This window comes from Symphalangus syndactylus, chromosome 5 (genome assembly GCF_028878055.3).
Source record: "Symphalangus syndactylus isolate Jambi chromosome 5, NHGRI_mSymSyn1-v2.1_pri, whole genome shotgun sequence".
Classification (NCBI taxonomy): Eukaryota; Metazoa; Chordata; class Mammalia; order Primates; family Hylobatidae; genus Symphalangus; species Symphalangus syndactylus.
The window spans coordinates 42,863,747-42,886,476 of record NC_072427.2 but is presented as its reverse complement, the minus strand read 5'-3'; the positions used below and the strand labels follow the sequence as shown (position 1 = coordinate 42,886,476).

The 22,730-nt window shown below is 49.2% G+C and overlaps 1 protein-coding gene across 3 annotated transcripts in view; it reads right to left on the bottom strand.

Moving 5' to 3' along the window:
• The window catches only part of CA12 (carbonic anhydrase 12), a 67,352-nt gene extending 45,341 nt beyond the window's left edge, over positions 1 to 22,011 (bottom strand). For all 3 annotated transcript variants that reach the window (XM_055278222.2, XM_055278223.2, XM_055278224.2), the window contains exons 1-2: positions 21,656 to 22,011; positions 15,585 to 15,605 (exon numbers count right to left, since the gene is read on the bottom strand). In XM_055278222.2, coding sequence (XP_055134197.2) covers positions 15,585 to 15,605; positions 21,656 to 21,740 — 106 coding nt within the window. In that variant the 5' untranslated portion in view covers positions 21,741 to 22,011. The remainder of the gene's footprint in view (positions 1 to 15,584; positions 15,606 to 21,655) is intronic.
• Between the last annotated feature and the right edge of the window lie 719 nt (positions 22,012 to 22,730).

The window sequence follows — 22,730 nt, the reverse complement described above, 5'->3', positions numbered from 1 at the left end:
ATAAATATTCACATATTCTCCTTACCCTGCTAACTCCTGTGTGTTTCCAGAATTAGCTCCTCAGGCAAGCCTTTGCTGGCAGCCACGCATGCCCCCCAATTGAGGTTATTTGTCCCCTCTGTGTTCCACAACACCAGCACACGTCATGATAACACTTAATGTGCTTCATTGTAATTACCTGCTTATATGTCTCCTTAAGATAAATATCTTATCTTAAGATAAATACCAGCCTACCAGCCCATTGAAGGTAAGGGCTCTGTCTCTGGTTCCCTGCGACCAGCCTACAAAGGGATTCATTAAAGACTGGAAGAGAGAATAAGCGAATCGGTGAATAAACTATTATTTTAAAGCTGTCAACAGTTTCTTCCTGACACTTGAGGTGGCATCGGATGTAAATACAGTGAAGCTGGAAAGCTGGCATGGGGGATTCATAAGCATCTTCCACACTCTGGGGGAGGCCCTCTCTGGGCTGTGGAAGGTAGCTCTTTGATAGACCCTCTTAGCTACACAGATGTGAGGCAGGGAGCTGCCCAGTGGAAGTGTAGCCCCCAACGGAGCAGTCCAGATGCTGCTGCTTCGAGGTGAGATGCTCTGTTTAATGATACAATAATACAAACTGGATGCATCTTTAGCAGTTTGTGCCTTTGCAAAGAACACTGTTTTTCAAAGGATGAAGTTAAGCCATCCTAGATCGGATTGCTGTTGCCCCACCTGTGATGTTATTTTAGACTAAGCCAGTGATTTTCAACTGGGGCGATTTTGCACTTCAGGGGACATTGGCAATGTCTGAAGACATTTTCAGCTGTCACAACTTGGGGGGTGCTACTAGCATCTAGTGGGAGAGGCCAGGGAGTCTGCTAAGGATCCTGCAATGTGCAGGACAGTCCTGCACAACAGAGTGTTATCCTGCCCAAAATATCCACAGGGAAGAGACTGGAAGGTCGAGACTGGACTATTGTGATTGTCCCCTCAGGGCCGTGAGGAAAGAGGGACCAGAGCATGCCCCACAGCGGAGCTTGATCTTGAAGGAGTTGGCTGCTCTCCCTGTCAGTCGTTCTCTGGGGCAGGAAAGAGTGGTGGGAGAACGCAGTCAGGAGGGACTCCAGTCCATGGGACACAGCATGATGGCAGCACCTCCTGCCATTGAGGAGGCAGGACGTGATCACTGCCTTCAGGGAGCACTGATCACACAAACAGCTGTGTTAGATGTTCCTTTTAGGTTGTCATTGTCTAAGCATTCATCATAGGACCTCATTCAAATTTTGTTAAACTCAAGAACTAGTGAGGTTTCTTTCCCTTTTCTTTGTTTAAGTTACCATTTAATGAGCACTTTCTATGTGCCAGGCATCATTCTATATCAGGGGTTGGCTAACTTTTTCTGCAGAAGGCCAGAGAGTAAGTTTTTGAAGCTTTGCGGGCCCTGTGGTTTCTGTTCATACCAGCTCTGCTATTATGCACAGAGAATATGCAAACAAATGAATGTAGCTGTGTTTCAAAGAAATTTATTTATAAAACAGGTGTTGGGCTGGATTTGACCCATTGGCCACAGTTTGTCAACTGCCATTCTGTAAGCTTAACATGTGTTAATTACTGCAATCTGAATAACAATGCTATGATATAGAGACTGTGTTCCATTTAATAGACAAAGGAACCCAGGCACAGAAGGATTGACTAATATGGCCAAAGTCACACTGCCAGTGAGTAGCAAGCCTGAGCTCTGAACCATGACAGTTCACATCCTCCATGACAGCAGCCTCTCAATGCTCTTTGGAGGGTCCAGAGCCCAGGCAGTAGCAACGGCTATGAGGTGGTGAGAGGTGACCAGCAGATAAGCCCTGGGCAATGATCCAGAGCTGGAGGGAGTGGAGAACTAGCCATTTGTGACTTTGTGAGCAATCCCTGGGGAGTCCAGAAATTACCCAAAGAGGGAATCTGATAAAAGACAGAAACTTCCTGCAGTTCCCCAGGATGGAGCCTGAACTAAAGTGAAGGTTGACTGGCCCCTGAATGTTGACCTGATGCTGGCTCAATGTTTCACGTGACAGCTTTCACAATAAGGATGTTCTTTCTGATATCTGACCTATAGCACTCTTGCTATTATTTAAAGTTTTCCTTTATAGTAAAAAACCACAAAAACAAAAATATTTTGCTTTTTCATAGTTCTTCTTAAACCTGAAGACCTTCGTCCTGGCTACTTGTGTCTCTTCTCTAGAGATGCGTGAAGTATAGTGGGAAGGTCGAGGGCTTTGGAGGCATTCGACCAACCTGCCAATCACAGCTCTGTCGCCGACTAGCTATGTGACCTAGGGCACATTTCTTCCCTTCTCTGGGCTTCACTTACAAAATGGAAGTGGCAGTACCTATCTCACCAGGCGCTGTGAGGAATCACTGTGTAAGAGCCCGGTCTAGACAAGGTGGACTCTCAAGCACGCTGGGTCCCAGGCCCTCCTGAGCTGATTGGTCTCAATTCTTTCCTTTTTTCTTAGGGGCTGGTTTCCAACCTTTTAGAGCAACTTCTCTCTTTCACTTCACCAAAAACAAATCTAAGGTTTCCTACATGTCTCCTTTTACTTCTAATGAGATGCGCTTGGTGATGTGGCATTTCCTTTCAGGCCGGTTTCACCTCTGAAATCTGACCATCCCAGATCAATGTCACCCTCTCTCTGGTGCCTTCCCTGAGTCCCAGAGCCAAAAATACATAGAGAAATAACCCATTCTTTCCTCATTCATCAACAAGCGTTTCCTGAGCGCCTCGCCTGGGCCAGGCTATGTGCATCTATCTGCCTATGCAGCCGCTGTGGGGACGCTGACCCCTAGGCTGTGCAGACACACTCACCTTTTAGATAACTCTTCTTGAGGGTACAAATGACTCCTTGGTCACCCTCTGTTCCTCTTGGAAATCCTAGAACACTGCTGTGCATGCAGCAGGCTCAAGCTCAAAAGCCACCATTGACTGAAACAATTCAGCAGTGATAATTTGACAAGTGATAATCAGCCTTTGCAGGAAAGCCAACACCTGATTATTAACCCAAGAAGTACCCATGCCATCATGGGACATTTATGTGGCAGGAAACAGTTGATGCCTATAATTCTTAACTTTTTACCAGGGCATAACAAGTTTTCTGACCAGGCATCTGTGCAGATGCAGTCTGGCCAAGTGATGGGTCGCTCCCTGCTTCATCCTTGCTGATGTTCAAGGCAAGCATTCCACTAAAAGGCTTATCAAGAGCGGGAGACTTGGCCAGATGTGGTGGCTCACACCTGTAATCCCAGCACTTTCGGAGGCCGAGGTGGGCGGATCACCTGAGGTAGGGAGTTTGAGACCAGCTTGACCAACATGGAGAAACCCTGTCTCTACTAAAAATACAAAATTAGCCGGGCATGGTGGCACATGCCTGTAATCCCAGCTACTCAGGAGGCTGAGGCAGGAGAATCTCTTGAACCCTGGAGGCGGAGGTTGCAGTGAGCCGAGATCGTGCCAGCCTGGGCGAGAAGAGCAAAATTCTGTCTCAAAAAAAAAAAAAAAAAGGCGGGGGGTGTGAGGAGACTTGGCTAGGTGCGGTGGCTCACAATCTTAGAGCACTTTGGGAGTCCAAGGCAGGTAGATCACTTGAGCCCAGGAGTTTGAGACCCACCTGGGCAACACAGTGAAACAGTGAAACCCCATCTCTAGAAAAAAAAAAAAAAACAGTGGGAGACTCTTAGGAAACTGCCACAAGGAGTCTCTTTAAGATTTTACCTAAGCACGGTTCCAAGCAGGGAGCTATAAATGCACATATGAGTAACTCAGAAACCAGCTGAGAGGCTGGGTCCGTTAAACTGTACAGGAGATGCAGCTGGGAGTGTGTGTGAGTACAGACACATCTAAGAACACAGATATGCAGATGAACACAGACTGGGGTGTGTGGGCGCTCCTCTTCAATCAGTCTTTGCAGCCTGGGCTTTTGCCTCGCAGTGTGCCGTTCTCACATGATATCTGCTCACTGAATCACGGCTTGCTGCCCAAGCCCTGCAGTCCTGGCCCATTGTCCAGGCATGTTTCTGGCATATGCCTCTTCACTGTGCATGGCCTCTCCTCTGTGTTCCCTCTTCCAATGTGGTCCTGTCCAGTGCTAATCACCGCACTCCCTCCGCTGCCCGACCTCTTCCTAAGATGTGTTCCTGAGGGCACTCTTTCAAGATTGTTCCTGGAGGAACTCCTGCACCTCCTTCAGCGCCATGCTGCTGACAGCAACAACGACTGGATTCTATTTTGTCTTCCTAGCAACCGCACTGGTGTGTATGTGTTTGTTTGTTTGTGTTGCGACAGGGTCTCTCTCCGTTGCTGGGGCTGAATGCAGTGGCACAATCACAGTTCACTGCAGCCTCAACCTCCTAGACTCAAGTGATCCTCCCACCTCAGCCTCCCAAAGTTCTGAGATTACAGGCATAAGCCACCTCAACCGGCCACACTGATCTTTGATCCACATTTCCCATGAGCATGTCACAGCGAACAGTGTAAAATATTTATTTATGTCAACAGGTATTAAGTCTATTGTGTTTTTTTTAACTGCTAAGACTTTGATCCTGATGAGGGGGAAGAAAAGCAAGTGAACATGGCATAATTTATTCCTGGCAAATCTACACTATTTACTCTTCAAAAAAAATCCCTGCATTTCCTCAACGGCATGAGGTGTAGTGCAGGGCACACAGTGCCTGGCATAAAATGAGTATCCACCAATGGACTGGGAAAGAGCACCAGGCGGGAGTCAAGAGGCCCAAGTTCCGAATCTGCTCCTCAGTCTGCTGGAGCCACCTGACAGTTCTGAGCTTTCCTGGCCTCAGTTGTAAACAGGGGCAGGGTTTGGTGACATGAGCTTCCCCACCCCTGCCTGGGGCCCACCTAGGCAATAATGGCTGTCTGGGCACCTATTTGAATACTTTGTGAAGCCCAGCAGAGCCGGGGCATTCAGCCACAATCAGGCTGCTCCAGGCAATTGCAATGTTGGGTATCTACATTTCTGGCCCGATTATATCAAAAGGTCAGGACCCCCATTGCTCCTCCCTTGGTCCAGATCCTCTCCCTTTCCCCTACATCCCTCTGGTCTCCCTTCCTCTGGGGTTTCACACTCAATCCATTTTCCACCCTGCAGCTGGGACGATCCTCCTAAAATGCTAATTCCAGTTTGTCAGTGTTCTACTTAGAAGGTCCAGCAGTGGGGCTGGGCGCGGTGGCTCACGCTTGTAATCCCAGCACTTTGGGAGGCCGAGGCGGGCGGATCACGAGGTCAGGAGATCGAGACCACGGTGAAACCCCGTCTCTACTAAAAATACAAAAAAAAATTAGCCGGGCGTGGTGGCGGGCGCCTGTAGTCCCAGCTACTCGGAGAGGCTGAGGCAGGAGAATGGAGTGAACCCGGGAGGCGGAGCTTGCAGTGAGCCGAGATTGCGCCACTACACTCCAGCCTGGGCGACAGAGCGAGACTCCGTCTCAAAAAAAAAAAAAAAAAAAAAAAAAAAAGAAGGTCCAGCAGTGGGCCAGGTGCAGTGGCTCATGCCTATAATCTCAGCACTTTGGGAGGTCAAGGCGGGGAGATCACTTGAGGTCAGGAGTTTGAGACCGGCCTGGCCAACATGGTGACGCCCCCATCTCTACTAAAAATATAAAAAATTAGCTGGTTGTGATGGCGCATGCCTGTAGTCCCAGCTACTTGGAAGGCTGAGGCACAAGAATTGCTTGAAACTGGGAGGCAGTGGTTGCAGTGAACTGAGATTGCACCCCTGCACTCCAGCCTGGGTGACAGAGTGAGACTATCTCAAAAAAAAAAAAAAAAAAAAAGCAGGTCCTGCAGTTCCCTGCTGCCTCTAGAACGAGGTCCCTGCTCTTTGGCTGGCTAAGTTCCTCACGCTCTGGCCCCAAGGCCCTTCCCTCCTCACTGAGGTCCTTGGTAATCTCCAGAACATAGCAGCTTCCTTCTTTGCACAGGCTGTCCCTTTGTCCCAAAGGCCCTCCATCCCCTGCCCTTTGCCTGGCTTGCTCTTATGTGTGTCCTTCAGGTCTCATCTTGGACACCACCTCCCCCAGGAAGCCTTCTTTAATCCTTTCCTCCAAAATAATGAGTGAGATCTGTCTCCTCTGTACTGTATGGCCCTGCTTACTTGCTCTGTCCTCCAGATTCTTAGTCTCATAATGGTAGGGACCAAGCCTTGTCAACCATTTCCTGAGCACCAATACTTATCCGTTTCTTTAGTCCAATATTTGGCACTTAGTCTTCACTCAATAAATATTTGTGGAATGAATGTGAACCATTTATCTCAGGCAAGTTGAAAATTTTGGTTGGTTTTTACATCTGACTTTGATTAATAACAAGTGGGAAATTTTAAACTATTTCATTACTATATAAATTTGTTTAAAGACTGTTTAAATCATGGTATCCATGTGGTGGGGGAAGGCAGAATAAAAGAGTGGTGAAAATGTAGGGTACCACTAGACTAAGGCTCTTTCTACATGAAAATCCAGAAATCTGTTACAAGGTTTTGGCTCAGGATTAGGAAATAAGATCCCCAAGCTAGAAGGGTAACACTAAGGTGGCTTATTTATTTATTTTATTTTATTTTTTGAGATGGACTCTTGCTTTGTCGCCCAGACTGGAGTGCAGTGGTACGACCTTGGCTCACTGCAGCCTCTGCCTCCTAGGTTCCAGCGATTCTCCTGCCTCAGCTTCCCAAGTAGCTGAGATTACCGGCACATGCCACAATGCCTGGCTAATTTTTGTATTTTTAGTAGAGACGGGGTTTCACCATGTTGGCCAGGCTGGTCTCGAACTCCTGACCTCAGGTGATCCACCCGCCTCAGCCTCCCGAAGTGCTGCGATTACAGGCGTGAGCCCCCTTGCTTGGCATTTTTTTTTTTTTTGAGATGGAGTCTCGCTCTGTTACCCAGGCTGGAGTGCAATGGCGCAATCTTGGCTCACTGCAAACTCAACCTCTGGGGTTCAAGCGATTCTACTGCCTCAGCCTCCCGAGTAGCTGGAATTACAGGCGCCCATCACCATGCCCAGCTAATTTTTGTATTTTTAATAGAGATGGGGTTTCACCATTTTGGCCAGGCTGGTCTCAAACTCCTGACCTCAAGTGATCCACCTGCCTCGGCCTCCCAAAGTGCTGGGATTACAGCTGTGAGCCACCGCGCCCAGCCAGCGTGGCTTCTTTAGATTTTCAGGTCATAGAAGAATAGACATTTGCTCAAGTTGGAGACATCTGGGCTTCCTGGTGACCAAAGCCAAAAGAGTAAACAGTAAACACTGCCTCATACTTGCTTCAAAACTTCCTTCCACAACATTGACAGTTCCATCTTTTCTCCTTTCTCCATTTCTGATGGAGTTTCCAGAAAAGTGGTGTGCCAACGAGGGGCCACCCTGGGAAGGCACCAGGCCCCACTTGTCAATGCCACCATGACCTTATGTAAGGAAATCTCACTGTCATCATTACCGAGGAGACTTTTAAGAGCCCTGTGTCCTAGAAGGAGGGGGCAGCATGTGCCACTTGCCCTGAATCTGCAGATATCTTTCTGAGAACTGGATGGGTTGCATCCATTTCACCCAGAAGCCACATAGCTGACCTAGTCACAAGTTAATAATTGCAAAATTATTTGAAAGTTAAAATGAGCTAAGTGATTTACGTATTTGGAGTTACACCAGCTCTGAGTCAACATTTATAGACTCAAGGAGGTGGCAGCTAGTATTTGTTTCTTCCTGGTTGGCATAAATTGAATGTTTGTCAGGTAATTGGAAAGTCTTCTCCTTAAATGAATACTTACATAAACTAAAAAATCTAGTGCCTAAATTACTTTGTTTTTACATACTTGTGAGAACGACCCAACATCACCAAAAAGTATATGCGAACTGTGAATTAACTGAAAGTTGGAAAAAGCTATAGTTCAAGATCTGACATGATTCCCCATCATACTTATGTGCTGTGTCAGACCAGGTGCATAATGGCCGTTATTTTTATACCGTTTTGCCTCCACTGTTTTCAGTATTGTTGAAATTAATCATTTCAGCCCCTTTCTGTGTGTTCTTAGCATCTAACATGGTGCCTCTCTGTATTTGTGGAATAGCTATCATATTTCATTGCTTCTTGATGCAACTGATAACAAGATATATCCCAATTTCAGAGATGCTAAAATGTGGGGAAAGTGGACATCTTAGGACCAATAAAATAGGACCTTTGACTGTATCAGGTGCCATCTCTCTTTCTTGGCCTGGTGGTGTGGCCCCTGGAAGAGTCTGACCATGGTGCCTGGGCTCCACCCTGGTGCCTGCACCCTTTGCCCAGCAGTTGCCCCTGCAGAGGAAGAGAGTAACAGACCAGGAAGGAGGCCCCTGCTCCCTCTGAGACTGCAGGATCCCATGGAAACATTCTCTGATCTATTCTCTTCCTCAAGGAAAACTAGGACTTTCTCCTTCCTGCCCGCAGCCACCTTCCCACTCATGCTTTGAATGATTTGCTTGAAAGATTTATTTTGAGCAAGTTCACAGGGCAGCACACTGGCTCCTCCTCTTAAGGGGATGCATTGCCAAAAGCTCTGGCCAGCTCTTGCAGAAGCCGTGCCCTGCCCTCACCTGAATGTCCGGGGCTCGAGACCAGCAGGTAGCAGGAGGGGCAAGTCGGGGCACAGCCAGAGGCCTGAAGGGCCCTGGCAGGACAGCCCCACAGCTCCTCCTTCCTCCTCACCTGTCAGCCCGCTGCACCTGCGGTTCCAAGGCTTGCTGCTGCTCCAGTGGGAAAAGGGCGCTGCATGGGACTAGGCTGGTGTAGCTCAGATCCCAGATAGCTCAGCCCCAAGTTTCCTCCTAGGCTTAGGCCTCCACTCCTGAACTCCAAACCAGGCTCAGCCCCCATGGGCTAGACAGGGAAGCAGAGGATTTACCTGCTCTCTGGGAGACTTCAGGGGCTTAGCTGAGGCAGCCATGGTTATGGAACCAGACATCTGGTTCCTGGATGCCAGGAAGGCACCAGGGAGATGAGACCTGACTTCACCTTGGTCTGAAGGACCAAGCTAGAAAGGACATTCTGGCCCGTGAGGCCCTTGGGACAAGAGCTTGCAGTCCTTGTGTTTTTTAAATTCCTCTCTTACTCAAAAAGGAAATACCCTTTGTTTATTGAAAATATAAAAGGAGTATTTCCTGGCTGTAAAAACTCACAATTCAGAAAAGTGTGAAGAAGCAGAACCCTTCCTAACAAAAATAGAGCTCTCACGTGTTTGGTGCTGTAGAGTTTACAAGGCCTTTCCCTCCATATTAGTTCATTTAATCTGCACCATAGCTCTGCGAGGCAAAGAGAAAGAAATGACAGTTGGCTTTGTGAGTATGTGCTAGGCCCTGTGTGAGCCTCTCTCCATGTGTTATCTTATTTGATCCTTACTACAACCTTCTGAAGCACAGCTGGGATTCTCAAACTTGAGTGAGCAACAGAATCACCTGGAGGACTTGTTAAAACAAATTCCTGGTCCCCGCCCCCCAGAGTTTCTGGTTAGGAGGTAGGCCTGGGATGGGCTGAGAATTTGCATTTGGCTTAGGTGATGCTGATGCTGCTGGCCCAGGGACCACACTGTGAGAACCACTGATGTAGACGCCATGATTCTCATCTTGTAGCTAAGGAACCAAGCCTCAGAGAGGTCGTTACTTTCCTAAGGCGCGCCGGACAGAACGTGGCCTAGCAGATATTTCCATGGAGGTCACCTGGTTCTGGAGTCTGTAAAGTTTCCGCTTCTTCCTCCTGGTTTTCTGCCTCATCCTCTGTTCCACTATGCCTGTCTTTAGGAACTAATGCTAGCTTCCCTATGTTTTTACTCAGCTGGTGAGGCCAGCTGTGAACACAAAAATGTAGGCGTTTTGGCAGCCATAGGCCAAAAGCCTCCAGGATACGCACAAACCCCAATTCTGCAATTCAGGAAAGATGAGAAGTAACTATGAGTGGGCGGGCCACACCACATCCAGACAGACCCTAGATGTCACAACTTCAATTAGAAGTAACTGGAACTACAACACAGATTTAATCCAAGATAGGGGGTCGGATTTCTACCCTCAGCAGAAATCCGTGGGACTTGGGGATAGGGATTCAGTGTGCTGGTATGAAAAACATGTCTGCCAGGCACGGTGGCTCACCCCTGTAATCCCAACACTTTGGGAGGCCGAGGCGGGAGGCTCATTTGAGGCCAGGAGTTCAAGACCAGCCTGGTAACATAGCCTGTGTCTACTAAAAAATTTAAAAATTAACCTGGCATGGTGGCACACGTCCTAGCTACTTGGGAGGCTGAGACAGGAGACTCCCTTGAGCCCAGGAGATGGAGGCTGCAGTGAGCAGTGATCGTGCCACTGCACTCCAGCCTGGGCGACAAAGCCCTGTCTCAAAAAAAAAAAAAGAAAAAAAGAAAAGAAAAGAAAAACATTATCTGGGCTGGGCACAGTGGCTCATGCCTGTAATCCCAGCACTTTGGGAGGCCAAGGCAGGTGGATCACCTGAAGTCAGGAGCTTGAGACCAGCCTGGTCAACATGGTGAAACCCCATCTCTATTAAAAATACAAAGATTAGCCGGGCGTGGTGGTGGGTGCCTGTAATCCCAGCTACTTGGGAGGCTGAGGCAGGAGAATCGCTTGAACCTGGGAGGCGGAGGTTGCAGTGAGCCAAGATCGCGCCACTGCACTCCAGCCTGGGCAACAGAGCAAGACTCCTTCTCAAAAAAAAAAAAAGAAAGAAAAACATGTCTGGCCTTTTCTGGCTCTCCTGAGCGTACTTTGTGCCTCTTATTCATCCTCAGGATGGCAGCTGGGAATGGCGAGAAGTGGCTGGAGTGTTTTGAGATGGCCAAGCCTCTCTCCCTTTGATAGAGACAAGAGCCCTTGGTCTATTAATTGCAGGTGCTCCCTGCTGTTTTGAGTTCTCCCCTGAGCTCTCACTGCAGCCTGCTTTTTATATTGCAATTCAGGTGTGAGGTCACACAGTGCCTTTATCACTGCTGAAGAATAGAAAGTCAAGGGTTTGCTTCCTGGCCTCCTTTCATGTGTTCCATTTCTAGTTCTGTGTGGGAAGAGGCTGAAAGGGTGTCTGGAGCCCCAAGAAAGTTCATTACAGAAACTAAATATTTCCGCAGATACAGGACAGAAGCGGGTGGAGGCACGGGCCTGCAGGACTTCAGGGACATGAGAATGAGGTTTGCCCCAGCGGAGGATCTCCTCCTGATTTCCAAAGGAAATTCTTTAAGACGGACAATCTATTGTCTGGGAGAGGAACCAAGGAGTGTGGCAAAAGGAATGCACAGCACTGCCCGGGTCACACCGAGTCCTGCCAGAGCTGAGGGCCACGAGGGCCGGCCTGCCACAACAGAGAACTGGGCAGGCTGACCTGTAAGCAGGTGCGGCCACGGCCACAGCCAGCCACCTGGCACCCCCACGCCAGGCCACCCTCTTTCCAAGGTTTCCTGAACAGGATGGAGGGGCTGGCCTCGCGGGTGCCTTGTGGGGCTGTGACAGGGGTTGGCGCACCCTCCAGGAGGAAGGCTTGTCATCCATGTTCTTCTGCCATCCCATCGCCTTTAAGACTTCCCAGATCTTGAGCAAACAGGGGTTTTCATCTATTTCTCAACCAGCTCACATCCAAGAAGCAGCAAGCCAATATCTGATATCATCAGGGATGAAACACCGCGCCCATTCTCAGCTAACATGATGTGCTCTCGGGTCTAGCTCCAATACAGTCATGCTTTCTGGTTGCTCTGTTGTTTTGAACACACTGGGGTTTTTTGGTTCTGTTTTTGGTTTTTTTTTTGTTTGTTTGTTTTGTTTTGGTTTGGTTTGGTTTTTCTTGGGGAAGGACTAAAAAAGCTGTCAGAGTAAGGATCAATCTCCCAGCCAGCTGGAACTTTGTAACTCTTTTATTGAATATGAAATACATACAGAAAAGTGCGTAGACTATAAGCAAACAGCTGGATGAATGCTCAAAAACTAACTGCAGCACCCACACCAAGGACCTGAACATGCCCACAACCCTTCCTGCCTCCTTCTGGTCATCTTCATCCCCCACAGGGTACATATTCTGATGATACCTTAGCAGGCTGGAGTTTGTCCTTCGCTCACATGACAACCTGACCTGCAGCTGCCCTCAGTTCAGAGCAAGTGAAGCTGCCGGGCTCAGCGGGATTGACACGGGACTGATTTCCAGTGGGGAAGGTCCATGTCACATCATCCCCAGCCTCTCTCTCGTGATGCCACCTCAGCCATGCTAAGCCCAGCAGACATTCAGCTGCTGTTTCAGCACCCTAGGAGGAGTGCAAAGAGGTGGCGCTGGCCCCATCTTGGCAGTCAGATGGTCCTCCTTTCTCCAGGGAGGAGCCATCCATGCAGTCAGCCTGGTGACTCAGCTATGAGGATGTAGGCGTAGAACTCCCTTTTTTGTATTTCTAGAAGTCCTACCATGTGTGCCAGACAGTGGGAGGCCCCTGGAGAATGACTCAGCAGGGTACGTGCAAAGAAGCTGAGTTCTGCACATGAGCCACCATGCCCAGCATGGAGCATTTAGTTGGACTTGCCCCATTCAGTGCGGCCCTTGCTGCTTGGAAACCGTTTCCCTCCAGCACTTTTACCTCTGTTTACCCATGCAGCTCTGAACACAGGTGCCAGATGCCAGCCAGGACCTAAGGAGGAGCTAGCCAAGACCTCAGGAGGAGTTTGCGTCCTTAGTTGTCTTCCATCTGTCCTCTCCTAAATGTCCCCTCCGAGGGCTGACTCCACATCACACGTGGCCCTGTCACTAATAAAAACCCATGCATGTCCCTTGCATCATTAGACTCTGCCCTCTGCTTCCTTAGCAAAGAGCTGCTCTAATTGTGCCGGGCAGGAGGGACAGAGGGCTGGCCAGAGCTAGTGGTCAGGGAGAAATGCTTCTGGATGGGTCAATGTGGCTGCACTGAGAAGCCCGCCCTTGGCCAACACCAAGTCATGATGAAGAGGCAGTTAAGATTTTCTTCCCAGCCAGTCACGGTGGCTCACGCCTGTAATCCCAACACTTTGAGAGGCTGAGGTGGGCAGATCACTTGAGATCAGGAGTTCGAGACCAGCCTGGCCATCATGGTGAAACCCCATCTCTAATAAAAATACAGAAATTAGCCGGGCATGATGGCACGCCCCTGTAATCCCAGCTACTTGGGAGGCTGAGGCAGGAGAATCGCTTGGACTCAGGAAGCAGAGGTTGCAGTCAGCCAAGATCACGCCACTGCACTCCAGCCTGGGTGAGAATGAGACTCCAAAAAAAAAAAAAAAAAAGATTTTCCTCCCACACCTTCACATAATGTCTCTGTTCCCTGTCGCCATCTCATTCTGCCTAGGAGGGCTGTAACAGAGAGAGGGATAGAGGACCCCATGGAGATGTGATCTCTGTTTCTATCATCATACCTGAGAGGCCAGCACAAGAGGTGGGGCAAGCTTCCTCTCTCTGGATAGACAGGTCTTGGGAACCATTGGTCAGTGATTCTCTGATAGCGTGCAGCTAAGAATCACTCGGGGAGTGCGTTAAGAATACAGGTTTTTCAGGCTCCCTCCCTTTCCCAGGTCTAGCCCAAGGCGTAGAAATCTGCATTTTGGGGAAGCATTCCAGGTGATCCTGATGTGGGTGATCCCAAGCCATAGTTTGAGAAACACTGGTCTAGACAACCCCTCCCCTAGGTTACAGATGGGGAAAGTGAGGTCCCGGGGCTGAAATGGCTTACTGGGGATCATACGGAATAAAGCCCAGAACCCAAGTGCCACCTTCTTTCCATGCCTGTCACCTCCCACACACAGAACCTGCCCAAGGGGCCCTGTGGCCCAGATTCTGTGATTCTCACTTTGTCAGGTCTCTTGTCCTGGCCTGGCCTTCCCCCTCACTGCCACCGCTGTAAACTGGATGTGAAGACACGGAACGGGGTTTCTCCACAGGCCGAACACCTTCCTGCCTCCCTCCATCCTTCCCCCTCCACCTCCTACCACCAAGTAACTCTTCCTAAAACACAGACTTACTCCCTGCCCTGCCCCTGCAGGAGCAGGACAAAGTGGGAAAGGCCTGCCCTGCCCCTCCACACCGCCCCCGTTTGACCCAGCCTATCTCTCTGACCTTAGAGCCCGTGACTCCGCTGTAAACCCTTCTCCACATGCTTTCCTCGAACACCGCCTTGCTCTTTCTTGCTTCTGCTCATCATCACCTTAGCCAACAGCACCCCCTCCCCACTCACCAAATCCTCCTTATCTTCCAAGGCCCAGATGAAAGCCCTCCTCCTCCAGGAGGCCTTCCCTGACCATCTAGCCCTAGCACACTCGTCCTCCTTTGAGCACTCAGATCTCTGAAGCATTTGTTTATGATTTTATTATTACCTATTACGTTCTGCTTTGAATTGTGAGCTTTCAGTAATTCCCAGCTATGGACCACAGCCTACCCTTCTATTACCCACCCACTTAGCAATGTGCTGTGCACATAATAGGTACATAAGGGATGTTAGCAATAATGGAGCCGTGCAGTGCTAGGGCTGAGGGGACCTTGGCCTGTGGGTAGCTGGTTGGTCAGTTCAGTGACTTTTCTATGCATCTTGGGCTGGTGAAACTCCAAAGGCTGACCTATGCAAATTGGTGTCAGATCTTTCTCTGGACAGTGCTTCCACTGTAGTAATCAACTTCCCGCCTGTCCCCACCCACAGCCATTGCATCCCGTGGCTTTAACTTTGGCCACATCACTGCTTGCTTAAAATGCCTCCTGTGCCAGTGAGTCAGTTCCACCCTTCTGCTACCAAAACAATCGATCTTGTGCGACTTCTGCGGCTGTGCCCCAACAAGACATTATCAACATTCCCGCACTTGCCAGGGGACTCGGGTTTCTGGCCTGCCACATCCATTCCAGCCAATGACCAATTTCTAATTCACTGCAACTCTCCAGCTAAGCTGATTTCCAGCTGCTTCTCTGGCAGGCCTGCCAGATGGGGCTAACATGCTCTTGGAGACCATCCCACAGAAAGCCCAGGCAACAAGCACACTGGTGCTCCTCTCGCTTCATTTAAGACAAGTGTCCCTCTTTCACTAAGGACTGACCAACACCTCTTCATCCATCGCTAGCTTACAATCACGGCAACAAGAAGTTAATTCTAGACATACTGACAGCTTAAGTTCTGGGACCTGAGCCAAACTTTCAGAAAGGAGCCCTTTCTTCTCTGTTTATTGTAGGATATGTGTCCTGCAAGGGAGAAAGTCTCTCTCCTGCCCAGGACCCTTGCAGTCTGGAGGTGGGGCAAGTTACCTCCAAATCTTGGAGGTTTGGTAGAAATCCTTGCAGGAATCTGAAGCCTGGAGGCTATGACTCACAGTCCAGTGCCTGGAGCAGGCTCGCCTGCTTGGAGAAAGTGCGGTATGCAGCCCAAGTTGAAGTGTTCTTAGGAGATGCCTTTGTACTCTCTTTCTACAATACGAGAACCGTGCTTCTGACCCCTCAAAATCACCTCCACAGAGCATGAAGTTTCTGTTTTTTTCATTAAATACAACCATTTCTATTTTATTTTAAACAAAAAAGTATTTAAAATCTCTACTTACCAAAATAAGTCCACTTGGAACCTACGAAGAACAAAACACAGTAAGTAAGTACAATGGAACCAGATAAGTAATGGAAAACACTACAGATTTTGTTTTGATATGAGCGAAATTGAAAAGGAGGTCGATGCCCAGAAATTGAAACTTTTTCTTTTTCTTTTCTTTTCTTTTCTTTTTTTTTTTTTTTTTTAAGGTGGAGTGTTGCTCTTGTTGCCCAGGCTGGAGTGCAATGGTGTGATCTCGGCTCACTGCAACCTCTGCCTCCTGGGTTCAAGCGATTCTCCTGCCTCAGCCTCCTGAGTAGCTGGGATTACAGGCATACGCCATCATGCCCAGTTAATTTTGTATTTTTAGTAGAGATGGGGCTTCTCCATGTTGGTCAGGCTGGTCTCAAACTCCCGACCTCAGGTGATCCGCCCGCCTTGGCCTCCCAAAGTGCTGGGATTACAGGCGTGAGCCACCGTGCCCGGCCAAATTGAAACTTTTTCTGAGTCTGCATCAGAACAACAGCTTCTCAGGGCAACTGTGCTCCAGTCAGCAGCACAGGCAGTGGGTTCATGCAGGGGCTCATGGAAGCAGGAGGAGGCTTCTTGAGCAGGTGCCTTCCAGACATCTTAGGGAAGCTAAACTTTATTATCTGAATAGGCAATAATTTCATGTGGCTCAAAACTCAAAAGCCATCAAACAGTATATACAGTAGAAGCTCTTCTTCCCACCCCACCTTCCCTGCTTCCATTAGACAAGGAGGTTAGCGGATGATTGGGAGCCCTTTCATGGCATGGCTACACACACATATGCATTGATCTCCCTCTTTCTCCTCACACAAACATTGGCATACTGGAAATAGTGTTCTGTGTGTTGCTTTTTCCCACTTTACATTCTCTCTCTCTCTCTCTCTCTGTCTCTCTCTCTCTCTGTCTCTCTCTCTCTCTGTCTCTCTCTCTCTCCCTCCCTCTTTCTTTCTTTCTTTCTTTCTTTCTTTCTTTCTTTCTTTCTTTCTTTCTTTCTTTCTTTCTTTCTATCCTTCCTTCCTTCCTTCCTTCCTTCCTTCCTTCCTTCCTTCCTTCCTTCCTTCCTTTCTTCCTTTCTTTCTCTCTCTCTCTCTTCCTTTCTTCTTTTTCTTTTTCTTTCTCTCTTTCTCCTTCTTTCTTTTTGTGAGACAGAGTCTCACTCTGTCACTGGAGTGCAGTGGTGTGATCGCAGCTCACTGCAGCCTCAACCTCCTGGGCTAAAGCAATCCTCCCACCTCAGCCTCCCTAGTAGCTGGGACTACAGGCACGCACCACCACCCCTGGCTAATTTTTGTATTCTTCACAGAGATGGAGTTTCACCATGTTGCCCAGGCTGATCTCAAACTCCTGGGCTCAAGCGATCTGCCCAACCCAGCCTCCCAAAGGACTGGGATTACAGGTGTGAGCCACAGCACCCAGCTGGGAAAAAGTTTCTCTTTGAGGAAGCTGCTACCCACATCTGAGTTAGAATTCCAGAGGTAGTAGGAATGTGTAGGCAAAGTTCTGCCAGAAATAGAACAAAAGTCACCCACTACTTTGCACTCCACACCCTTCATGCATAAAGGTTCTTCGTTCCTATGTCAAAAAGGTCTTTTTCACAAGTGCAGAGCTGTGCCCTTGTGACCCTGCCTGCCGGCCTTCCTCTTCATCTCTGAGGAAGGGACCCTGAGTAGAGACGCATCCCACTGTGTATCTCAGGGGACTCATCCAATGAGGGGACTGTGCAACTCCTAAATCCCTGCCTCCCAACTTTTCCCAGGGTCTCCGTGGTTCTTGCCCCACAAGGGTACAGATGGAAAAGCATACCCTTGTGGGGAAGCACCTCACATCCCCTTTCTTTCGTGGGAATTAGTTTGCAGTAAAAACTGACAGGCAATCTGGTCACTTATCACTCCTGGCATTTCCTACTTAAGCAAATTGTGTTTTTTAAAAGTTAAAAAGTGAACTTGGCTTTTTTTTTTTAAAGCTGGTTTAATCTCATATTATTTGTTATTCTGTTCCATTTCTTTGCCTCAGTGTTTGTAATTAATTTTGTTTTTGATTTTCAAATGTAATTGGTAATTTTTGTCAAATTACACTTGCACATGGCATGAAAAGTCAGATGGTTCTACAAGGCTGTTGACATTCCCTAACCATGTACTGCTCCCTAGAGCAACCACTTTGGATCTTTTTAAAATGATTCTTTTGCTATTATCACCATATCTCTATATAACATGCTAATATTGTTTTCCATTTAGGCATTATTTATTGACATCCCACTCTGGAAGAGAAGAGTTTAGATCTCTTTCTTACACTCATAGCCCATCTCCTGCTTTTATAGGTGAGGAAATGGAAGTCCACCAAGGTGAAGTGTCCTGACCAATATCATATTCCCACTAGGGGGAGTCCCACCGCATTTACCATTAATTTAGCATTAGTGCCATGAACTTAGGGAATCTTCAAGTCTCCTCAATCTTTGGAGTAGTTAAGTGGAGGAGTCCAGACCCCCTGGAGTATCTGATGAGTATTATGGACCTCTCCCAGTAAAAATTTCCCTAAGCTGGCTGGGTACGGTGGCTCACGCCCGTAATCCCAGCACTTTGGAAGGCCGAGGCAGGCAGATCGCCTGAGGTCAGGAGTTCGAGACCAGCCTGGCCAACATGGTGAAACCCTGTCTCTACTAAAAATACAAAAATTAGACAGGCGTGGTGGCGGATGCCTGTAATCCCAGCTGCTCGGGAGGCTGAGGCAGGAGAATTGCTTGAACCCGGGAGGTGGAGGTTGCAGTGAGCTGAGATCATGCCATTGCACTCCAGCATGGATGACAGAGCAAGACTCTGTCTCAAAAAAATTTCCCTAAGCTTAGACACATAAATTTTTATATCAAGTCATTTCAGAAGGTCCACAGACTCCCCCGAAACCAGCTATGGGTGCATTGAGAGGTGAGGGTCCCGAGATCAACTCCCTTGAATTAGTAATTGGATGAAGACATTCAGAACCATGGGGAAACCAAAATTGTATGTGACCCCCAAGTTTACTGCTCACCCCTTTGCTGAAACAACAATGAAAAAGAAAAGAAAGAAAGCATTGCTTTCACACCAAGCTATAGAAGACATAAAATCTCTTCTGGACATTTTCCTTCAGTCTTTTGTGTGAGAGGTTCATTATTAAGATATAATCCCGGACCTTAGAGATATAATAAGCCAGATCATTATCTCTTAGCAGGCAGAAAAGTTGGAGGCCCAGGATGTAAAATTCCACAAATAACAGAGGAGTTCACCCTTACTTTCCCCTGAGGAGGCACAGGTCACTCCAGTGATCCTGGAGGCCACTAGAAACACATCTGTTGCCTGAGCACTGCTGCCTTGCCAGCAGTTTGCATTGCACCTGCTCACATTCAAATCATAGCCTTATACCCTACATCTTCTGCTACCCTCCCCAGGGCTTGCTAATCGAGGTTTTCCCCATTGTTGGAGTTCTCATCCTCAGATGAGGCCACAGCATCACACTCTGGAAAGCTCAGGGCTAAAAGTCATAGAGTGGACATCTGGGACTGTGAGGCCTCGGTGGTGACATAGGACTGGGGACTTGTTGAAAGGCAGCAGCCTCCAGGGCAACATTCCCTGCCCTCCTCTCTGTGAGTGAGTTGGCTTGGGACTCCAGACTTGGCGTTTTGGGTATAAATGGCAGTGTCTGGAGGGGCTCAGGAGCTGGAGGGCTGGGGAGAAGCGGCGTTGTAAGTGAGGATGGCGAGTCAAGGGGGTTCATCGGGTGAGGCTCAGGGCCCCAGCTCAGATCTGACCTCAGGAAGTCTCTCTAAAAGTGTGTGTATGTGTGCGTGTGTGTGTGTGTGCGCACGTGCACGAAAGTGTGCTTTATTCAGGAATTGCGCCCCCTGGTTCCCCACCTCTAGCTGTAAGAACAGAAGGCTTAAAAGGATTAAACTGATTCCACAGGCAAGGCTAGGCCAAGGCCTCGGTGGCATCCTGAGGGAGCAGGCCCTTCCTGGGGGGGAACTGTTTCCTTCCCAAGGAAGGTTATCTGTTCCATCTGGGAAACCTGGGAGGCTCAGCCTGAAACCTGTTAGAACCTGCAGACCCAGCTGGTACTGGGCAGGGAGGTTCTCCTGAAGGGAATTCCCAGAGAAAATGTTATTTACCAAGATCCATATCAGAAGTCCTGGGCCCTGCCTGCTTCCTGTGCTGGGTGCTAGAACTTTCCCTGAGTAACCATCTCCTGGGTAGCCCAAGACTGCCTGGCTCTCCACCCCAGGTTTGGGCAGGGCAAGCTCCGCAGAATTCACTGAAATGCCCCCCAAAGCCACGGCAACTAAGAATTCCAACGGTTTCTCCAGAAGACACTTGACTTCACCTTATTATGCTCTCTCCTGGTTCCCTGACATTGTTCTTGAACATTCTCCAATGCTGGAAGTTTAAATGCGCCAGGCAGAGAGCAGATCACACTTTGACCCCATTACTCACCTTAACTCCTCTCCACCCCCAACTTTGGGTTCATACTGACATTCTACACCTCAGTGATTTTTGCTTTGACCTGTCCTCTAAGGCAGTTAAAAACCCAAGGAAACTGCATGAGAATTTACAGAATAAAAGCTGTGTTCTACCCAGGGGTAGGCAGTCTCCTTCCTCAGAGTGAGGCGAAAGTGGAGTTTTGACTGCAAGCTTCCCCAATCCCAACTTGGAGAATTGGGAGAGGAGATAAGGAGGAGGGAAAGGGAGAGGGAAGAGGAAGAGCAGGGAAAGTAGGGAAGAAAGGAAGGGGAGGGAGGGAGGAGAACAGGGAAGGGCAGGAAAAGAGAGAGAAGGGAGGCGGAGCTGCCCCAGAGTGAGAGGAGCAACCAGCTACAGGAAAGAGGGCCAGCTAATGGCTGTTTCTCTCTTTTGTCTTGGAGCAACTTAGGACTAAAGAGATTTCCAGAGAAACTTTGGTCTCAGTGCAACTTTTGTAAAAGGAGGATACATGTAAAGTTTGTGGTTTTAAAACTTGATTTTCACTTTTACATCGCTCCTTTCTCCCACCTACCTTCTGTTTCTCCCTGACCAGATGAGGGAGATAATATCAAGCATATCATGCCAGCTAGTTGATTGGAATTTAATTAAGAGTTATCCACAGCCTGGCTCCCCTGCCCTTCCCCATGGGCACCATGACCTCCAAGAGAGGAGGCTCAGAGCTTTTATGCTGCTGAGCAGGACACATTTCCCACCACCACTGCCTCGCCAGGAAGAATCTAGTCTGAGCCAGTAAAATCACTTTCGGTCCAAAATCACTTTCTTATTCCAAAAGATTAATGAACCAGCCTTGGCTGTACACGTGTTAGCTCACTGGCCCCGCGTGAGCCCACAGTTCAGGTCCCCCCTGCCACCTCCTCCTGCCACTCCATGCAGCCTCCATCCAGTCCCTCAGCCTCCAGCCCTTTGGGATTTAGTGTTCTAATTACAATCAGAAATACGCTGTGTGTGTGTGTGTGGTTGTGTGTGTGTGCGCGCGCGTGCATGTGTGTGTGTACGTGCACACACATGTACATTCAGCATAGTAGAGCCCTCCTGGAGAAAAACAATGATTAAGAATGGGATGCATCATCCCTTTGACTTGTAGGTAAGACTTAATGGTAAAGATCCTCTCCTCCAAAGAAAAGCACTTACCACTGTCTGCGGGTTCTGCACAGGGGCACAGCGAACCTTTCTCTGTGCTTACCTCAATCAGAATGCCACAGTCACCTCTCTACTTTCTAAACGTGGATCGGGGGAACATTGTTTTAAATCTTGGCTTTGCATCTCCTCCCTAGTGAGCAAGTTCCCAAGCCACATCTTCAGAGCTGGCGGTTCTCGGGAGTACACGCAAACATTTTAACACTAAATCTGCGCCAAGCGCCACTAGAAAGCAACGTGCTTCCCGCCCCAACCTCAGCAAAGGAAAACGGAGCATCCTTTCTTGAGAATGTACTATTTGGTACTACACCTTCCCTGCTCCCCCCAGCAATGATTTTACTTTATCATTGAAGAGCCTTCAGTCCAGGGGCGGCTGAGCGCTCAGGAGTGTTAGGAAAGAAGCAGGCGGAAACTTTACCGTTCGCTGGGGCCGGGCTGGAAGGCTGTTCCTTTAAGATCACCAGCAGGATCACGGCCGCCGCGTGCAGGCTGCGCCGGGGCATCTTCGCCGGCTCCTGCGGGGCGGGCGCGGGCTGTCCCGGGGGCTCCCGGTGGCCGCTCACGCTCCAGCTGCACACCGGGACCGAGTGCGCGCAGCCCGGGTGCCGTGGCGAGTACGTCCGCCCTTCGCTCTCCTGGTTTCCCCGGGCAGCTTTTATGGAGCAACTCAACCCCAAACACTTGATGTCATCGTGCGGGGAGGGGGTGGGGGAGGAGAACGCCCTGCCCACCGGAGGGCTGGCGCCCCAGATCCTAGGTGAGTTGTAGCCTTGACTTCAGCAGCACTCTGCGGGTCCCCGGCGCTCCTCTGGGCCAGGGCTGACCCGGGAACCCAGTTCTCCGAGGAGCTGCTGGCAGGCGTGGGTGAGATCCGCCTGCCTCACATCCAGAAGGGTGCGTCTAGGGATTCCTTCAGCGGCATGCCCTTGGTCGGTCACTGGTGCTGTAACAGCCCAACAAGTTCACCTTGCCTGCTGCTTAGACAGAGCCCATTATTTATCAAGACGGGGGAGTTGCAATGGAGAAAGTAATTCACGCAGAGCTTGCTGAGCCGGAGACCAGAGGTTTTCGTTCGTTTGTTTGAGACAGAGTCTCGCTCTGTTGCCCAGGCTGGAGTGCAATGGCAATCTCGGCTCCCTGCAACCTCCGCCTCCCGGGTTCAAGCGATTCTCCTGCCTCAGCCTCCCAAGTAGCTGGAATTACAGGTACATGCCACCATGCCCAGCTAATTTTTGTATTTTTAGTAGAGGCGGGGTTTTGCCAGTTTAAGGCTGTCCTTAAACTCCCGACCTCAAATGATTTACCTGCCTTGGCTTCCCAAAGTGCTGGGATTACAGGCGCCCACCACCACACCCGGCTAATTTTTCTATTTTTAGTAGAGACGGGGTTTCACCATGTTGGCCAGGCTGGTCTGGAACTCCTGACCTCAAGTGATCCACCTGCCTTGGCCTCCTAAAGTGCTGGGATTCCAGTACTCAAATCAGTCTCCCCAA